The 20,195-nt window shown below is 39.8% G+C and overlaps 1 protein-coding gene across 2 annotated transcripts in view; it reads left to right on the forward strand.

Annotated features, from left to right (window-relative positions):
• The window catches only part of MINDY3 (MINDY lysine 48 deubiquitinase 3), a 36,004-nt gene that overhangs the window by 14,289 nt on the left and 1,520 nt on the right, over positions 1-20,195 (forward strand). For both annotated transcript variants that reach the window (XM_079948361.1, XM_079948362.1), the window contains 10 exons: positions 672-723; positions 1,863-1,977; positions 3,352-3,425; positions 3,804-3,883; positions 6,683-6,753; positions 8,302-8,382; positions 17,326-17,398; positions 18,039-18,111; positions 18,949-19,036; positions 19,372-19,443. In XM_079948361.1, coding sequence (XP_079804487.1) covers positions 672-723; positions 1,863-1,977; positions 3,352-3,425; positions 3,804-3,883; positions 6,683-6,753; positions 8,302-8,382; positions 17,326-17,398; positions 18,039-18,111; positions 18,949-19,036; positions 19,372-19,443 — 779 coding nt within the window. The remainder of the gene's footprint in view (positions 1-671; positions 724-1,862; positions 1,978-3,351; positions 3,426-3,803; positions 3,884-6,682; positions 6,754-8,301; positions 8,383-17,325; positions 17,399-18,038; positions 18,112-18,948; positions 19,037-19,371; positions 19,444-20,195) is intronic.

Genomic DNA, 20,195 nt, shown 5'->3' on the forward strand with positions numbered 1-20,195 from the left:
ACATTAGTTAACTGGGAAGGCATCAGTTGGGTAAAAGAAAAACCCATTTCTAATTTAATTACAGAGGATGAGGGAAAGGTGGTATAAAGTCTGAACCTAGGAAGGCACTAAATGCTGTATTTTTTCCTACTGTTGGGTTACTTAACACATACTTGAGTAGAATAATAGAGGATAGTTATCTTTAAAAAGAGCATTGCTTAAAATACATTTTTCTAATTAGTTGTTCTGAAGCAAAATGTGTTGAGAGAAATGGAATGAAAATACAGCTGTCTTAACACGGTTCTGCTCTGAAGTTATCTGTATAACTACTCGCTTGCTCTTGTGGAAAATTTACTCAAATAGCAGAATTGTGTGTTCATTTTGCTTGCACTTGGTGACCTCCCAGCCATGGTTGTCATAATTTATGCAAATTTGAAAGTTTTCAAGGCTATTGAACTAATGGTTTGCTAGTCTAGACTCAATATTGCTAAATTGTTTGTACCTATATTGTGGAGACCTAACTGGGTTACATTAAATTGGCTTGTGCCATGTAACTATACAAGTGGAAATTGGTCCAAAAGGGTGGAGGCTGGGGTTAAATTATGAAAGACTTGGAAGTATTCTAGCTTGCTGTGTGTTTCTTGTGTCACTTTTTGCCATGTGTAGTGCTGAAAAGTGTCTCTTGTGTATAGCTGCCTTGGCTGTCGAAGAGCTTGGCTTTGAGCGATTTCATTCATTAATTCAGTAAGTAACATGTTGGAACACTTAAAATACACTATCTTGTAGTTCCCCAGTAAACAAAACTTCTTTCAGGTGTAAGCCTCATACTTAATGCAGTTGAACATCAAGGTTTAAAAGATAATTAGGCTCAAGAAAGCTATTGCTTTAAGATCAAAACAACTGTGACTATCCAAATCTGTAATTTTAACTTGATTTTGTTGCTGCTTTAATTCAGGTGTTTATTTTAAAATTTCAGCATTAGCTTAGAAGAGTCATGGTTGAACATTTCAAGTGGCCTGAATACAAAATTGTTCTGTGAGCCACATGTATTTAGAAAAAACTGCATGGTTTTAAGCAATCCAGTTTCTTACTCGATCACCACAATTCAGCAGTATCTATCTTAACGTGAACTCAGGTTACACTTCCCAGATGCTCAAAAGCTAAGTTGGGAATGAAAGATGTACAGACCCATATCCCCACTAATCAGTGATTCACACTTGAGGACATGTCAATGGGCCTGTGCTGTGAGAGGTATCTAAGTGAATTCTCTCTGCACAATTCGACTCCAGGGAGGAGTGAAGAAAGGGCACCTGAACTTACACCACCAGTTGAATGTATGGGGTTTGTGATGGAAGGGAACATTGTGTAAGCACAGCATTAGGTATGCAGTCTTCTGTACTTACAGCTTTCTGAACTGAGTTCAATATGGGGCTATTAGCTTAATTAGGCATTTGCCATTTGAGAATATTTGTTTATAAGGGCAAATGCTACTATCTGCCCATTGTGTCTTTACCAACAAGAACAAAATTTTAAGTAGTCATTAAAGTTGTGATGACCTAAATCTAACATCTGCCAATTTTCACTGTCGTATGAGAATTTTTCAGGTGAAAAATCAAAACCAGGCTTCTAAAATTGTGACGCGTGCTGCCATATTGACACTACTTGTACTGTGTACATGCTATAACCATTATTTTTTCTCCATTAAGACAGTTGCTGCTAATTGTGTTGCAAATGTATTGGTCACAGATACTATTGCATGCCTTAAGCATTCAGTTGCACCTTACGTTATCTTGCATTTTGTTGCTAGTCGGCTAACAAATACAAAATTGAACTCTGTCAAAGCTCAGTACCATGTCTAATGGACTTTTCTTTTCAATCTTCAGCAAGCAGTCATTCACAAGCTTTCCTGATTTCAAAGAAGCAGTTTGGAATCAGTATTCAGTCTGGACAAACAAATTTGGAGTGTTGCTTTTTCTGTATTCTGTGATACTGACAAAGGTTTGTTTCTATTTTTAAAAATGTTTGTTTTCTTAAACTAACAGAAAAAGAAGAAGGAAGGAAGGGGATTAAAGGGGTTTGTTTCCTCCATCCCATCACCTTCAGTACCATGTGTGTGCCTGCATGAGGCAGGCATATATATTAACTTCCTGTTGTTTGGCCTGATCTTCCCATTTTGGTTTCATAATCTACAATTAGATGTTTTAATACTGTAAACTGTTAATTTTACACTGTGGGAGAACCTTGAGCTTTGTATAGGCACTTGTTAATCATGGGTGGGGGGGCGTCCCCAAGCCAGCTGCTTTTTAGATCTTAGATCAGTGCATAGGTTTGAAGGGCATTTTTAAGCTTGTTTGACTGAATGTACTGTGAAACCTCCCTGCAAGTAGGAACCCTGGCTTAACAGGTTTTTGAGTTGTGGGAGCTGCTTCTAAGCAATTAAATCAAGAACTTGTGAACAAAAACAAACAGAAAAATAAAGAACCTATCGTCGCAACGCTGACACAAAAACTTTGCACATACACTAAGCAAAAGAATGAAGAATCACTACCCCTACCCCACTCTCCCAACCTCACAGTGTGTGTGACAGCAGTGTCTCACTTAAAAAAAATTAGGCATAGTGAATGCAAAGGGGGGACATGTGATTAATGGCAGCAGCAAGCAGGAGATTGGCAGCGGCGATTGGGCGGGTGTTTGGTGGCTGCGGCAAGGCCTGCTGGCGATTGGTTGTGGCTGTGGCAATTGGGCAAGTGATTGGCAGCTGAGGTGAGGCGGGCAGGCGATTGGCAGCTGCAGCAAGTGGGCAGACAATTGGCGGCTGCGGCGAGGTGTGCGATCGGCAGTGGCTGTGGCAAGCAATTGGCAGTGGCGGGCAGGCGGGTGAGCGATTGGCGGAAGTGACTTTCCCCATCCCCCCAAAAAGCTAAACAACTTAATTTCTTAATTTTGAGTTAAAAAAATTAGGGGTCATCTTATACATGGGGACGTTTTATACTGTACCCGGAAAAATATGGTGTGTGTGTTTTTTAACTCATTCATACTTTTGGGGTCATTTTACAAAGATCTAAACAGCAGCTGGCTTCTCTTAGGATCACTGGGGCCAAGACTTGCATGCGCCCCTCTGTCCTATGCCCAGTTTGATCCTTTTCTTGTTCAGTGACAGCCTGAATGGCAATTCATTTATCTTGCTGGAACAAGTTAGTCAAAATGAAGGGCAAACTAACCATATGTATCAGTTTTTCCTGATACTAATATTTAGGTTTGTTGACAAAATGTTAAGGGTTGGTTATTTGTTAAAAGAAAAAAAATATTTCTTAGCAGGAAGATGTGGCCACTATGCCAGTAAATATACCAGAAAGCGTTCCTGTTTTCTAGGGCATTGAAAACATAAAAAATGAAATTGAAGATTCAACTGAGCCATTAATAGATCCAGTGTATGGTCATGGAAGGTAAGCTCTGGTTAGTCCTATACTTTCCTTAAGGAAAGTACTGCCTGTTTTCTGAACAAATCATACTTTAGAAACACTGTTTCAGCCATTATTAATTACAAAAGAATTGATGGTGAATATGTGGGACAGTGGTTTTTTATCATTTCATCTGGAAGCATCTCATATTGTTAGCACCCATTGTGTTAGAGGTATGACTTTATACCAGATGAACTGAAATTGAACCTAGACTTTCTGAAGAAAGTTAAGTGCATGTTGTAGCTTGCTTTATCTCCCTATGTGCTTTTCAAGAAAAAAAGTTGTAGTGCCATCAAAATTAATTTGTTTAGAAAAATGTTAATGCAAATTGCAAATCTAAAAGCTTGTTTTCTTCATATTAAGCCAAAGCTTAATTAACCTGCTGTTGACGGGGCATGCAGTATCTAACGTCTGGGATGGAGACAGGGAATGCTCAGGAATGAGTAAGTTTGTACTTGATATGACTTTGCTGTGATGCAGCATCAAGAGATATACTAAATGTTTTGCATTTGAATTGTATATGGTTCTTACAAACGAAGGCTATGGCTTTATACGAATGCTTGTGTTTCTTTTTGTCTATTTATGAATATTGACATATTAGTCCACTTTAAAATACTACTTGACTGCAAAATTCTAGTCATTTGTTTTTTTGGTAAACTGCCTCCCCACTAAGTTCTGTGAGATTTGAGTGCTGGGCTTTAATAAATTTCTTCAAGGAGTCTGGGGTGTCAGGAGTTTGCATTAGCTAATTACCAGTACTGTATACAGTGGTACCTCGAGTTAAGAACTTAATTCGTTCTGGAGGTCTGTTCTTAACCTGAAACTGTTCTTAACCTGAGCTACCACTTTAGCTAATGGGGCCTCCTGCCGCCGCCCCGCCGCCGCCGCGCAATGTCTGTTCTCATCTTGAAGCAAAGTTCTTAACCTGAGGTACTATTTCTGGGTTAGTGGCGTCTGTAACCTGAAGCGTCTGTACAGCACAAGGAAACTTGTACTCTTTAGTTTACCACAAGATGGCAGTAGGTCCTAAGGAAGAAAAATAAGTGAAGCGTTTAGAATGTGGGTAAACTTCTCCAAAATCATCTAGTTGCTATGAAAGACATTGCACAAGATATTTACTGTGGGATAGCTATGCAGTGCCTTTGTCTCCCCTTTAATAAGCATTTATATCTTGAAATAGGAAGGCTGGTAGTGGTTTCATGTAATCAAGCTCTTTGACAATGTGCTTATAAGAATCTTGTTAGAATTCTTCCTTGAATCTAGAACTATGCTCTTAGTAGAATGAAAAATAAAAACATGTAAATGTTCACTAATTTAATCCCCATGTCACTCCCCCCCACCCCACCCAACACGATCTGTTTGCCCACAGAGTGTTTGTCCCTAGTATATTGCCATATATAGCCATTTGGTTATAAATGAATCACTGAAAAAGGATGAGGAAACTTGAAAATGTAGTGCTGTAGTTTGTTTCGTCTTTCCAGAATTTCAAGATTAACAATGTAGAAAATCGGTATAGAGTTGCTGATAATCCTGACTTTTTTCTGTAATGTTCAGATACAGCCTAGATACAATACAGTAATGCACTGGTTCCCAACTGGTGGTCTGCAGACCCCAGGAGGTCTGTGCAACCTACCCAGAGTTTCATGGCATCACTCACATAACAAAACATAACAAAAACTACCATAGAAATATCATTTTTTATGGCTTGGCTTTTGAAAAACGGGGGCTGTAGTACCTACCTGATTGGGTACTAATGTATTCCTTTTTAGCAAAAGTGGCTAAAAATCAAATTGTATGTTACCCACAAATGTTTGCAATGAAGCCCCAAAGGCCACTCTTTTAAACAAAGAAACAAACAAAAAGTACCTTTGGGTGATTCTTAACCCTTTCCTTGCCAACTTGTTTTTCTTCTCCTGTTCGACCCTTCTCTAAAATTATATCCCTGTGAGCATTCCAGGTGCATGTTTATTCTCCTTTTTATTTTCTAAGAAAATAACTTTAGAGTTCACATTCATTCCTCAACATCATTCAGTTCTTTACTCAAAAACATCTCAATTTCTTCTGCCAACACACTAAATGATGGCACTTCCTCTTCTTTTCTATCATTCATATCCCCCCCCCATTTTGAGATAATGAGTAATTTCCCCAGAGCTATAGCTAATTTCCATTCCCTATTGTGGTTCAAATATATTCTTATATCTTAACCACCCACAAATTTCTCTGAGGTATCCTTTATTAATTCCTTTGACAGATTAAGAACTAGAATAACTCAGTTTGGTGGTTATATTTTATTTGTTATTTCATAAAAAGTAGCCCACTCAATTTTTTTTGATTAATAAATTAAAGAAATAAATAATAATAATAATAATAAGAAGAAGAAGAAGAAGAAGAAGAAGAAGAAGTAGTAGTAGTAGTACTGATTTTCAGGTGGTTCATAGTGGGAGGGGGGAGGTTTGGGGAACCATTGGTTCAGGCAACATATGTGTACCTTTCTTGAGATGTTGCATAACTCTCCCTTACAGAATGCAAAAAGGACTGGGGGAGAGGAGGAGTTTGCCTCAAGTTAAGCAGGAAGGTTTGGGGCAGATTTTTCTGATATGTTAACATCATGCTCTTGAGTTCAGATAAATTTGTAGTACACCAACTGTGTTTTCAGTTTTTCTTAGAGTGGCTTTTTTACAAGCCAATTTTCTTCAAAATTTTCTGCGCAGAGGACAAGTTGGCAATGGAAAGAAAAAGCCCATTGAGAAGGATGTTCTAGTTCTTAGAATTGTTTGCTTTTAAGAGTTTATCATATATTTGGCATCATTTGCTTTGTTTAAAAAGTGTCTTGTAAACAAAAGAGAGAAAGAATTATTATATTGTATGTGTTTATCAGTTTTTTGTTCTGTTGTTATGACTTGATTTCCATGATAAGTTACTCTTGAAAATTTGTAATGGGGCTTGGGGCCAAGAATGCCCCCCTCCACCACTATACTTTGGCCTCTGCCTCTTACCTTCAACCATCATTCTGGGGGTGGATATCTCATTCCATCAACATGATTTTCTCTCCATGAGTCAGGCAGTAGTTTTGTCACTTCCAAGGTCCATTCAGTCAGAGGATTTTGGGAATAGGATTGCACCCTTATTTCTCTGCCTAGTTTTTATGTGCTCTGTTACATGATTGATTGTAGGCCATAGTGCCATGCCATGTAGCATGACACAAATTTTGCAATCTAATACAGAGTTTTATTTCTCTTCAGAACTACTTGGAATACATAAACAAGCAACTGTTGGTTTTTTGACACTTATGGAATCTCTAAGATACTGTAAGGTAAGATAGTTCAAAGTCCATGGGTGATATGCTGTCTTATTCAGACTTAAGAGTAGACCCATTGAAATAATTGAAGTCAATTTATTTCTGTAGGTATTTCTGTATCAGTATGACTTAATTGGATATTGCTCCTTATGTAAAAGCATGGCTGGTGTTAACTCCAGAAAGAAATTCCTTTGAAAACTTGGTATTTCAACTTCAGCCTTTAACTGTTGAAGAGAAATCACAGATGAAAGCATATGTCATCTAAATTTTTCAAATCTCAAGTTTAAAAACTTTTTTTGAATCACCTTTTTTTTAGCAACAGCAAAGTCATATGTTTTGCTAATGAGTAAGCAATGAAGAAACTTAGCTTATTCAGAGTTACAAGTTATGTCTGTCTTTCGCTTCCCTCTCCTGTCACAAGAATCTAAAAGGCACAATCTAGTCCACCTAAGAATTCTCATAGGATCAATGAATGCCTGTTTTCTCACCTCCCCTTGCCTATGAAAAGTTATTTGCGTAGTTAAGAAATCCATTTGCACCAGCTTTCCCTCTTGCCTCAGTATAAATTTTGTTTCAAACCATTAATAGTTTGCTCTGAGCATACCATTCACTCTTAATGGGCCCTTGTAAGCAGGGGAAGATGGGAAAACAGAGCTATAGGAATCCTGCAGGTGCAGGAATTACACCCAATATATTTGATATGTTACTGAAGCATCCACACTGATTTGTCCCTCTGAGGATCACTCATGCACTTGTTCAGTTCTGAAACTTTCTTATTTCGTGCATAAAAAACCAATAAAACTTTGGAACCCTAAATTTAGTTTTTGCACATGTATTTGCGGTTACCATGCAAGTACAGCATTCATTATAATACAGAATTCATCCTGATAATTAAGAACATATGAGTCGTCTGCTGAATCCAGTCAGTGGCCCATCTAATCCAGCATCCTGTTCTGACAGTGGCCAGTTCTGGTTTTACTTATTTTTTTAAAAAGTGTTCAGTTTCGTGTTGGTTGTTATTATTAATCAAGATGGTGGTGTTCATGATGATGGCTATTAGAATGGTAGAGTGAACCTTGCAATGTGCAGTTTTGTCTGGCAAAGCAGGATCCAAACACAGTATCTAGGAATCAGGGGTCACAGTGATGAATACTGTACATAGCTAGCTTTCACCAATTTTTGTAACTGTCTCCTCTTTTAGTCCTTTCATACCAAGCTCCTTCATACATATGGGGAAACCTGACCTGGATTTTGGAATAGAAGATAAGCAGCAGCATTATTATTTGTTAAATTCCTATACCACCCCCCATTGGAGGATCACAGGGCAGTTTAAAATACAAAAAGACATTCAACAGTAACAAACAATAACAATACCCCACACACAGTTTAAAAGGCCATAGATGGTTTAATTCGCCAAACCATGTCTGTTTTTTATTTTCTCGGGGTGCAGAGCTATTCTGTTGCAGAGTACTGTTAGCCCAGCGTACACTGCAATATTTGAGGACAAAATGTTGTATGGTGCTAGGTTATGAACTTGCTACATATTTTTCCTTTTCATTTTAGGTTGGCTCCTATTTGAAGTCCCCAAAGTTCCCTATTTGGATACTTGGCAGTGAAACTCATCTCACAGTCTTTTTTGCCAAGGTAGGATTCCTTTCTTTTGTTTCATTTCATCACCCTAGGTCAAATACATCTTATTTTAAGTCTACAGTTCAAATATTTTCTACAGTATACTCTTCATACACAGCACTGAAGGTTTAAAATAATTTATTGGCATACATGTTACATGAAAACATACTGGATTTCTGAGAATGTCTTAAGCAAACTACTCAGTCAGTATATGGTTGAAAACAACTCATCTTCAGGATCTTCTTGAGTTTTTCTGAGTAGTTAGAAATCAAGTCCCAAAGACCCTTCTGCTTGGCTAAAACTATTACCATACATGGCTATTTGTGCAAAGCTATGTATTGAGCATTGCAATCTATGTCTTACCAAGTGTGGAAGTAATACATTTTTCTCTGACTGATCCTGAAACTTCATCAAAACAAGGGATGGGGTGTGCTGCAGCTGCATTCCACTGATCTTTGGTGAATGGAAAGGATGACATTTTCCTCCTGCTTTCTGGACTTAGATGAGTTATTCATCATGAATTCTGTGTTACAGCTAACTTAAGTGTGAAACTGCAGGATCTGTGTGGATTTTTAAAAAATGACCCTGGTTATCTCCCGCTTGGACTACTGCAATGCACTCTACGTGGGGCTACCTTTGAAGGTGACTCGGAAACTACAACTAATCCAGAACACGGCAGCTAGACTGGTGACTGGGGGCGGCCGCCGAGACCACATAACACCAGTCTTGAAAAACCTACATTGGCTCCCAGTACGTTTCCGAGCACAATTCAAAGTGTTGGTGCGGACCTTTAAAGCCCTAAACGGCCTCGGTCCAGTATACCTGAAGGAGCGTCTCCACCCCCATCATTCTGCCCGGACGCTGAGGTCCAGCACCGAGGGCCTTCTGGCGGTTCCCTCATTGCGAGAAGCAAAGCTACAGGGAACCAGGCAGAGGGCCTTCTCGGTAGTGGCGCCCGCCCTGTGGAACGCCCTTCCAGCAGATGTCAAAGCGATAAACAACTACCTGACATCCTGACATTCAGAAGACATCTTAAGGCAGCCCTGTTTAGGGAAGTTTTTAACGTGTGATATTTTACTGTATTTTTGGTTTTTATGGAAGCCGCCCAGAGTGGCTGGGGAGGCCCAGCCAGATGGGTGGGGTATAAATAATAAATTATTATTATTATTATTATTATTATTATTATTATTATGATGTAGGAAAGCATCCAAGAACAGGGGTATTTGGGGAGGTGGAAGCTAGGGAATTCAAGATAATAGTTGGAATATTTATTAATACTAAGAACAGACATAGGCAAACTCCAGCCCTCCAGATGTTTGGGACTACAATTCCCATCATCCCTCGCTAACAGGACCAGTGTTCAGGGGTGATGGGAATTGTAGTCCCAAACATCTGGAGGGCCTGAGTTTGCCTATGCCTGACTAAGAAGGAGGTGTGTGCGCTTGTCTCAGAGTGCTCCCAAACTTGCAAGAGGACCAAAGAAACTTTAATTATTTTTTTAGCACTGGAGATGTTGCACATTTTTTAGTCAAAGCTGATAATGGGCATGTTGTTTTCAGACAACACTAAATAAGATCTAAGTACATTGTTATTGGCTCATAGTACTTTGTTGCAGTAATCTGTAAGATCATGTTAAAATTGGAGGTAAAACAAAGGCAGCACAGAAACATTCTAATGGTTAACTTCAGTGTTTGATGTTAATGATTACATTGCTTGACCCTGTAATTTTAAAGAGACTGTAATATGAAGAAAGATTAGTATATCTTTAGTTATAAAACATGATTTCTCATACTTTTTGAATATTTGTATTTCAGCACTTTAGTGTTCTATGCCTACATAACATAAAAAATATTTTTCTGTGATTTTACACTTTGCTGCTAAAATCTTATTCCTCGAAAGGAAATAATTTGTTCTACCACCTAGAGGTATATACAATTACCTTATAATGGTCTACGTTCAGCCATGAACAGTGACCTTTCGGACTACGATATTTAAAGTCTATGCTGACAAGGTTAGTTAGCAAAAAAAACAGAGTGCTGAAATCAGTTGTGCAGAATCCAATTCTCTCTTGTAAGAAATGCAACTTCATAGAAGAGACATAAGGCACTCCCAGAAAAATAACAACAACACAAATTGGCACATTCTATTTTAACATAATTCAGTGCCTGGAAGCATTTTAATTGAAGAGCAAAAAGAACCCAACAAAAGCACAGTTCTAAAATGGATTTTATTTGTGGTGTTTAGGCATATATCCCATAGCTCTTGAATTACATTGCATTGCATTGTATATTAACTAATTACTGAATGCCACTTCATATTTATGACTAGCCTGTATTTTTTAGCTTATTTAAATAAGGGTCAATCTATAGAAAGAGAAAAGGCTTGTGATACACTCTCTTTTTTTGAGACTCTACCACTTGAAAATGGAGGTGGTTGTGTCCTTCTCTGGTCTCTGTAGATTCATTACTGTATATATGGTTAGGATCCAAAGAACTATGTGTTCTTTTCATGTGCACACTGTAGCTCTGCCACCCATCTCAAAAATTAACTTGGTTGGTGTCCGGTATAGCATCTAATGCAGCACAAGATGCTGCAACTGGTAGCAAATACTTGACAAAGCTGTTCAGATCCCACCATACTCCTGAGTGTGAATGAAGCATTAGTCTTTGGACTTTAATTTGGATTTGTGTTGCCTGCTGCGTGCTTTCCAGCTGAGGTTTAAATACCTTAACATACGTCTAATAGTAATGTCAGCACTGATACAATTACATGGATGACAAAGCTTTACTAAAATCAGTTTGTCTTCTGTTAGCTATTTGATTATTGCGTAAACAGTAATGCATGTGACAGCTGCTGCCTGCCCACCTACACAGCATATAACCTTGGATACAGCATTCAGTTTCATTCTTTACAAGTGCAGTTAATACCCTTACAAATCCATTTCATACTCCTCTTTGAAGCTGTGATAAGCTTGTTTTGCGTTCTCTTAATTGTCTCCTGTGTGTGGAGATGAAGATCTTTGTATATACACATATTGAATGCTTTTGATTTTTCCTTAGACAGCAAGAAGGATGTGTAAGACCATTCTAAAGACTCTTTAAATCTTACTGCCAAGACACACCAATACATTCAGAATTGCTGAATCTTTCTCTTGTTTGTTAGCACTAGATTAGATCAGTGCTACTTTGGGAGGAGGAAGTCATGAATTTTGGAAGCTCAGTTTTACACATCAGGCAAAATACTTTCAGATAAAAATATCTTGATTTTGTTCTGAAACTTGGTGTAAACAGAGTCCAATCCAATGAAATCAATGGACTTAAGTAATATTAATTTCCATGGTCTACTATGGGATTGAGCAACTTGGATATTGCCCAGAATGTTTCCAGCATCCTTTTTCATGCATAAGTCACAATTAAGAATGATGACCCACACATGTCTCACCTTTGCTGAATCAAGGACAATCTAGCAAACCACTAACACTGATATCAGATGACCATGAGCTAAGCCCATAAATAAATGCATGAGTTTTAAATTAATAGTCAAGATGTCATAAGTCACTAGTGTATTTGAAGAAGTATATATTATACATGTATAACCAATTTGAGCTACTGTGCCTTGAGTGTAGCATAATGTAATTGTTAAATACTGTTACGATGTAACTTTTATAATGCAAAAGTATGCATTTACTGACATTGTTATCTTTACATGTTATTGTTGTTTTAAATTTGTAACCTACTTTAAGCCAACAGAAGAAGAATAAGAACGTAGCAAATTGATAATAAAATTAATGCTGTGTTCCTGTGTCCTCCAGAAAATCCAGTAAACAAGAAATAGTGCTGTATTTTTCGCTCTATAACACGCACCTGACCATAACACGCACATCGTTTTTAGAGGAGGAAAACAAGGGAAAAAACATTCTGAATGAAACAGTGGATGTATCATTTTTGTGCTTCATGCTGTGGCCACAGACATGTGATCTGATGGTGAATTTGGGGTGACCCAATGCAAAAATCCTGAGAATCCCTGTGGATCCATGCTTTGTAACCACGTTTTTGCACCATTGCAGCCCCAGGCAACAGTGGGTGTGTGATTTTTGGGGGGCAGGTTGTAGCCATGGACATGCTATGTGCTCTAATGGTGAATTTGGGCTGACGCAATGCAAAGATCCTGAGGATCCATGTGGATCCATGCTTTGTAACCACGTTTTTGCACCATTGCAGCCCCAGGCAACAGTGGGTGCATGATTTTTGGGGGGCAGGCTGTAGCCATGGACATGCTATGTGTTCTGATGGTGAATTTGGGATGACCCAATGCAAAGATCCTGAGGATCCATGTAGATCCATGCTTTGTAACCACATTTTTGCACCATTGCAGCCCCAGGCAACAGTGGGTGCGTGATTTTGGGGGCAGGCTGTAGCCATGGACATGCTACGTGCTCTATGGTGAATTTGGGCTGACCCAATGCAAAGATCCTGAGGATCCATGTAGATCCATGCTTTGTAACCACATTTTTGCACCATTGCAGCCCCAGGCAACAGTGGGTGCGTGATTTTTGGGGGGCAGGCTGTAGCCATGTACATGCTATGTGCTCTGATGGTGAATTTGGGCTGACCCAATGCAAAGATCCTGAGGATCCATGTGGATCCATGCTTTGTAACCACGTTTTTGCACCATTGCAGCCCCAGGCAACAGTGGGTATGTGATTTTTGGGGGGCAGGCTGTAGCCATGGACATGCTATGTGATCTGATGGTGAATTTGAGGTGACCCAATGCAAAGATCCTGAGGATCCATGTGGATCCATGCTTTGTAACCACGTTTTTGCACCATTGCAGCCCTGTTTTTGCATCAGATCATTGCTATGTGATCTGATGGTGAATTTGGGGTGACCCAATGCAAAGATCCTGAGGATCCATGTGGATCTGTGCTTTGTAACCACGTTTTAAGTGGGGAGGGAAGGAAAAATATAGAAGGGACAAGGAGCACGAGAGGGGTGTGCGGAGAAGCAGCTGGCTAAGAATGCAGGAGAGGGGTTTAAAGGGGGGGGAAGGAAGGCAAAAGTCCACCCACCCACTCAAGCCAGCCCTCTCTCTCTCTCTCTCTCTCTCTCTCTCATCTGCATGTTTTCCGCTGCCTGCCGAGTCCCCAGACGCAGCAGCAGCAGCAGCAGGGACGCTCTGCTTTCCTCTCTACTTGCCTGGAGGGGAGGGGTTGCCTGGAGGGGAGGGGATTTCACTGCTCTTTGTTCAGTCTGAGCAAACAGCAACCGAAACAGAACAGGGTGGGCAGTAAGACCCTGAGGCAGAATGCAGGAAAGCAGCAGCCTCCTCTCCTCCGTGACGGCGCAATATGATTTTTGCCTGATTTTTGCCATGCACTTGGGACAAACGGCTCCAGGGACCACACATTCGCTCTATAACACGCACAGACATTTCCCCTTACTTTTTAGGAGAAAAAATCTGTGTGTTATAGAGGGAAAAATACGGTAATTCGTACAAAATGAAAACATGCTATAATTTGTGAAAATATTTGCTTCTTTAGAACTGCATCAATTGGTTTAGGAGCCCTCCTGTTGGGAGTAGCACCTGCTTAAAGCAAAATCAGTGGATGTGATCTTCATGCCTTAAGTTTTATTGGAAAGCAAGCTGTAATTTAAGTATAATTTTTCAGCTTTGTGCTGACTCTGGTATAACATTAGCTCTGCTGAAGTTGGAAAGTCTTACAACTTATGCAGTATCTTGTACCTCTGTACAGCTCAGTCGGTAGAGCATAAGACTCTTAATCTCAGGGTTGTAGGTATGAGCTCCACATTGGGCAAAAGGGGTTGGACTAGATGACCCTCATGGTTCCTTCCAGCTCTGCAATTCTATGATTCTATGTTGCTGTCACAATTGTTCTACCATCCCTGCCTAATTCAAATTTAGGATGTAGGTGGAAGACTCTGTGGTGAGGGTAGAGTGAGCAGCTGACAGACATTGGTCCTAAATGGTTCTGCATCTTAAGAATTTTAAGCAGTCTGCTAGTCCAGTGGTTTACAGCCAGTGTGCTATGGCACCCTGGGGTGCCTTGAATGATGGTCAGGGGTGCTGCAGGCAACACTGGCCTCTGTCCCTCTTTCCTCTGATGCCCTCTCATGTCTCTGCCTCCCAAAGGCTTGCACAGCCGTTTGTTGCAGCAGCACTGGCTATAAGGCGAATGCACCTCTCTTTGGGGTGGGCAGCAGAGGCAGCTGCCTAGAAGACTCCCAAGGAGAGGAGGCTGTTGGAAAAAGTGTGATAGGCTGCTCTGCAGGCAAGGGGTAGCATAACTGGGCTCCTGAGCCCCACTGGGTGCCACAGAAAGAATGTAGTTGGTCAAGGGAGAGGTGGACCCCAAAAGGTTGAAAACCTCTCTGCTAGTCTATGCCCATATTGTTCCTTCTTAGGGTAAAAAGGTAAAGGTACCCCTGCCCGTACGGGCCAGTCGTGACCGACTCTGGGGTTGCGCGCCCATCTCGCTTAAGAGGCCGGGGGCCAGCGCTGTCCGAAGACACTTCCAGGTCACGTGGCCAGTGTGACAAGGCTGCTCTGGCGAGCCTGCACCAGTGCAGCGCACGGAAACGCCGTTTACCTTCCCGCTATAAAGCGGTACCTATTTATCTACTTGCACTTAAGGGTGCTTTCGAACTGCTAGGTGGGCAGGAGCTGGGACCAAACGACGGGAGCTCACCCCGCCACGGGGATTCGAACCGCCGACCATACGATTGGCAAGTCCTAGGCGCTGAGGTTTTACCCACAGCGCCACCCGCGTCCCTTCTTAGGGTATTTAAGCTTAATATGACTTGTCTTTTAGCTAGCTTAATGACAGCATCTGTCCACAGCTATGTACTGTTTTTAGAGCAATGGTATTTAGAAAGTTAAAAAAAATCAGTGATGTATTTTTTAAAATGATGTTTATCAGCTCTGCAGTTATTACAGAGATTGAATGTGCTGTTTTTGATTTTTGAGAACAAAAGTGGCTGAGATTTTTTCACAATGTACTAACGGTGTGTGTTTGCCTCCAAGGGTAAACATGAGATTCTCAAATAAATTTGTGTTATTAGAATAGCATTTAAAAATACACCAAAATGGTTTTGGGCAGGAAAATTACAAAGTCCAAAGGGTAAAACATGAACCTCTTTGCCTTTAGGACATGGTGTACTTGAACAGTGCTTGGTAAACTACTGATAGGATTTCCTTCTATGGAAGATTTGGGGGTTGGGATGTTGTTAGACAACAATTTTGCAAGGTCTGGGTGCTTGTGTTTGGCAGAAGTTGTAAATGCTTGGCAGATGAAGTTCATTTTTGGGATATTTTGTTTTTTAAATAAGTGTTGCTGCCCAAAGTGAATGAATTGCTTGCTTTTTACAAAATACAAATGTTGCAAAAACTAAAGCTGTACTTTTTGATTGGGGTGTGGAGCAGGTTTGGTGCAGACTAAGCATAGCATAAGACAGGATTGCAGAAGCAGCCTGCTCCACTTGTATCTGCAGCAAGAGCCTCCATAATAAGACAAGGAAGTGTGGTAGAGCCTTTTTGTTGAGCTACCCGCTTACCCCATAAATCACTGAGGCTGTTGCTTTTGAGAGAGCAAGGATCACTGCCAGGTCTGCTTCTTCCCTACCTAGACCTGTCCCAGTGTTTTCTTGGAGTAGCTATCATCCCCAGACCTTTGCTGCTTCTTTCTCTATCTCAATTATCAGTTTAGGATTGGGAAGAAATAATTATACTTTCCCTCTTTGCCCGTCGTAATGCTTATAACAACTACTGAAATTTGGCAGTGGGAATAGAGAAAAGGAGGGGGAAGGGGAAGGAATTGGGAGAAAAGGAGCAGCTAACCATTCAACTCATGAGAACTGTTTGATTGAAAAAAATCCAAAGCGCTCTAATTTGAGTGACCCTAGGCTAAAATTGAAATAGCAGTACTGTTTATGTGTGGGTGTGTGCACTACTTTGTGAGATATGTAATCATTGCTTTCTTTATTGTTTTGTATAATCCAGGAAGTCCCTTTATGCACTGTTTCTGGTGCTGAAAACATACAGTAACTCAGTGTCACACCATAGTTTGCACTAATAACAATCTAGATCATGGGTAGGCAAACTAAGGCCCGGGGGCTGGATGCGGCCCAATCGCCTTCTAAATCTGGCCCGCGGACGGTCCGGGAATCAGTGTGTTTTTACATGAGTAGAATGTGTCCTTTTATTTAAAATGCATCTCTGGGTTATTTGTGGGGCCTGCCTGGTGTTTCTACATGAGCAGAATGTGTGCTTTTATTTAAAATGCATCTCTGAGTTATTTGTGGGGCATAGGAATTCATAGATAGATAGATAGATAGATAGATAGATAGATAGATACAGATGGATAGATAGTTAGAGTCCGGTCCCCCACAAGATCTGAGGGACAGTGGACTGGCCCCCTGCTGAAAGTTTGCTGACCCCTGATCTAGATGGCAAGCCATGCTTTAGAACTGCTTATCCACTCAGCACACTAGTCTGTACATGCATTCAACCCTGATGGTAGAGAAACAGCCACAATTATGGTTGGTCGATTGATACTGTGCCAAGCAATGTTTCTGCAAAGTTATTTCAAATTATGATTTGTGATTTTTGTTTGTCACTATATTTATCAACTAGGACATGGTTTAAAACTGTAATAGAGCTTTCTTAACTATTGTTTGCTGTTGTGTCTGAAGTGAACCATTTTGGCCTTTCACTTACTGCAACATCTTTTACTACTACTATGGCTTGGTCCTACTGTTCACTAGGGTTGATTATTAATTACCAATTTCTATTAGTACTAAAACAAACAAACAAACAAACATATGCCTCACTTTCCTAGATGTTTCATTTATAAAGATGACATTCTGCATTTCATTGTTTGTGTTTATTGTTTTTCATCATTTTTCCAGTGATGTATTTAATCTTGTGGAATTCTCTCTTAAGGATTTAGCTCTCGTTGCTCCTGAAGCTCCCTCAGAACAAGCCAGACGAGTCTTTCAAACGTATGACCCTGAAGGTAAGATATGTAGTATGATCCTATGTATGCTTACTTGTAACCAAATGCAAATGAGTTCACTCTTAAACGTTAAGGTGCCAAATTAGGACCATCGGATGATTTAAAGTAGGCATAAAATAGAGAAATTCTTGCTCTTAGTGACCAAGAAAAGAGTATGCATTGTGACATGATGATAGAAAAAAGCACTCTCTGACAAGTTCACAATATGTTTTCAAATGACAGTAAAAATAATGCTTTAAAAGCATTCAGATACTATCAGTTATCCCTTTTACTCCACAGAGAATATAAATTGCATGAGTTATATTCACGCTTTCTCATTTCTTATGGTGTTTGGCACTGGTATAGCTTGGCTCATTAAATGAAACTTTGCATTGTTTGATATGCTCTCTTGCAGGAATGCAGTTCTCTCATTCTAAAAGTAAATGCATTGCTATGCTTGGTTAAAATTGCAACTGCAAGTTACAATGCCCTGAAAATCATTAGAAATTGCATTTTCAAAGTCTGCTTTTTCATATCTATATTTAGAGAGACGCACATTACTTCCCATTTCAGAAGAGGCAGTATTAATCAGCCCATATAAATATTTTTAATTCTTGGACACCTGCTAGTTCATGCTAATGACATTTTCTTATTTTTTCAGATAATGGTTTTATACCAGACAGTCTTCTAGAAGATGTAATGAAGGCTTTGGACCTTGTATCAGATCCTGAATAGTAAGCACAAATTGGCAGCTGTTTTAGAACACTGTTTAGAAAACCTTTGCCAGGATGAAATTCCACCTAAATGGTTGTTTTTTGCTACAGCGCACACAACTAATTCAATACGTATCAGCTGTACTTGTAAGGAGCAAGGTGCTTACAACTAGTTTTAGAGAGAGAGATTTTCATTCACATGAATGGAGAAATGCTTGGTTATTTCCTTCTCAGCATGAATGTAACATTGTATCAAAGATAAATGTAAAATGTACTATGTAAATACAGCGTTCTTTCCTCAGTCTATTTTAGTGCAGGGATGGGGAACTTGCAGCCCTCTGTGCTGTTGGACTCTCACTGGCCTCAGCCATAATGGTCAGTTGTTAGTGATGACAGGAGCTGTAGTCTAGCAACATCTAGAGGGCTACAAACCCCCCATCTCTACATGCTGAATTCTGTTCATCGTGGCCTGTCAAATAGATAAAACAAGGGTGGGTCTTCTCAGGACAGTTAGAAAGACGATGTGTGTGTTAATGCTCAAGACTTATCTTCACTCTCTTCTGCTGCTACAAAATCCAAGGAATTAAGACAGTGTACTTTTTCTGAAAGCTTTACCTAATAAGGCGTAGTGTGTCAATTGTTGTTGCTACATTGATTTTAAATAAGATTACTTTGGTTTAAAAATAACTCTCTTATTTGGCACCCAGATGCCATTCTTTTGCAATTACTATTAGGATTCTAAATACAACAGCCTGATTGTTTTTGGCATTTAAAAGTGTTGTAGAACCATAGAGCTTAGTCATGCAAGAATATGAATGCACCACACTGATATTTTTTGTGTTGTTCATCTTATCTTAGTGTAAATCTCATGAAAACGAAATTAGATCCAGAAGGACTAGGAATCATATTACTAGGTCCCTTTCTTCAAGAATTTTTCCCTGAACAGGTAATGTAACCCCTTCTTTCTATTCTTGCAATAGGGCATTTTTAAACAAATGGGGGTCAGTGATGCATTCACCTTTCTGTAGTTAATATACATTATGGCTGCATTTGGATGATCGTATCTTGGCTTAATAAGTCAAGCTAGGAATGATCCATATATCCATGCATGCAGCCTCTTCATGCAGCTGCTTCAGTCCTCCCTTCATAAGCCAGCAAAGAAACCAGGAACTCTCCCATTAACTATAGTTTCTTGTTTCATTCAAAGTGGAGAAAGGGAACAAATACCTTCAATGATATTAACCTATGACTTGAAAGTAACTGTCTTGTGTGTTCTCTTAGGAGTCCAAGGTTCAAGAATCATTCACTGTATACCACTACAATGGATTGAAGCAATCTAATTACAATGAAAAGGTATGGCAGCAGTGACTTCTCATACACCTAATTAGGCAGCTGCATGTTATAGCAGATATCCCATGGAAATAAGTTGGGTTCAGCCTATTTCTAAGTGGACAGTCCACAGTGTGATAAAACCACCACTTGCCGTTTGGCTGGTGACACATGTTCTTAGAAAAAAAAAGAACAAATAGAAAACTACGGAAATGCAAATGATTATGGAGGCATTTGGAAATGTCAGCGTTTTGTCACCAGTTCTCTTCACCAAATAAGCGAATTTAGAATTATCATGAAATTTTTAATAACTGTGCTTCAAAATGTCAAGAAAAGAGTTGGGGGAGAGTACTAGGCAGTTGTTGCACTAATCACTAAAACAATTTTCCAGCTTTGCTTTATTTAAAACATGAATTATTACAGAACTAGCTTTTATTTTATGGAATAATCTGTTTTGTGTCCATCGCTGTAGGGTTTTCTCTCCCATTTCAGTTTAGGTGCCTAGAGATATGGTTCCCACCCCATCTTATATTGTAAACTATGTAGTGTTCCCTGTGTAGGCGCACTGAATGAAAAAACAGGCCCAGGGAGATTTCTGCAGATTTAGGTGGATCCCTGAGATGTGCACAACTGTGTTGGTTTTTGTTTTTTTTTAAGACTCCCCACCTGCTCATTCCAAAATTAATGGAGGTAGAGAATTCCACATGCTGCCTCTGCATGTTGGCAGCAGAGCAAGCTCAGTCAGACGCAAGGGCTAAGAGTTTAGGTCTATCCTC

This window comes from Podarcis cretensis (genome assembly GCF_951804945.1).
Source record: "Podarcis cretensis genome assembly, chromosome: 12".
Taxonomy (NCBI): Eukaryota; Metazoa; Chordata; class Lepidosauria; order Squamata; family Lacertidae; genus Podarcis; species Podarcis cretensis.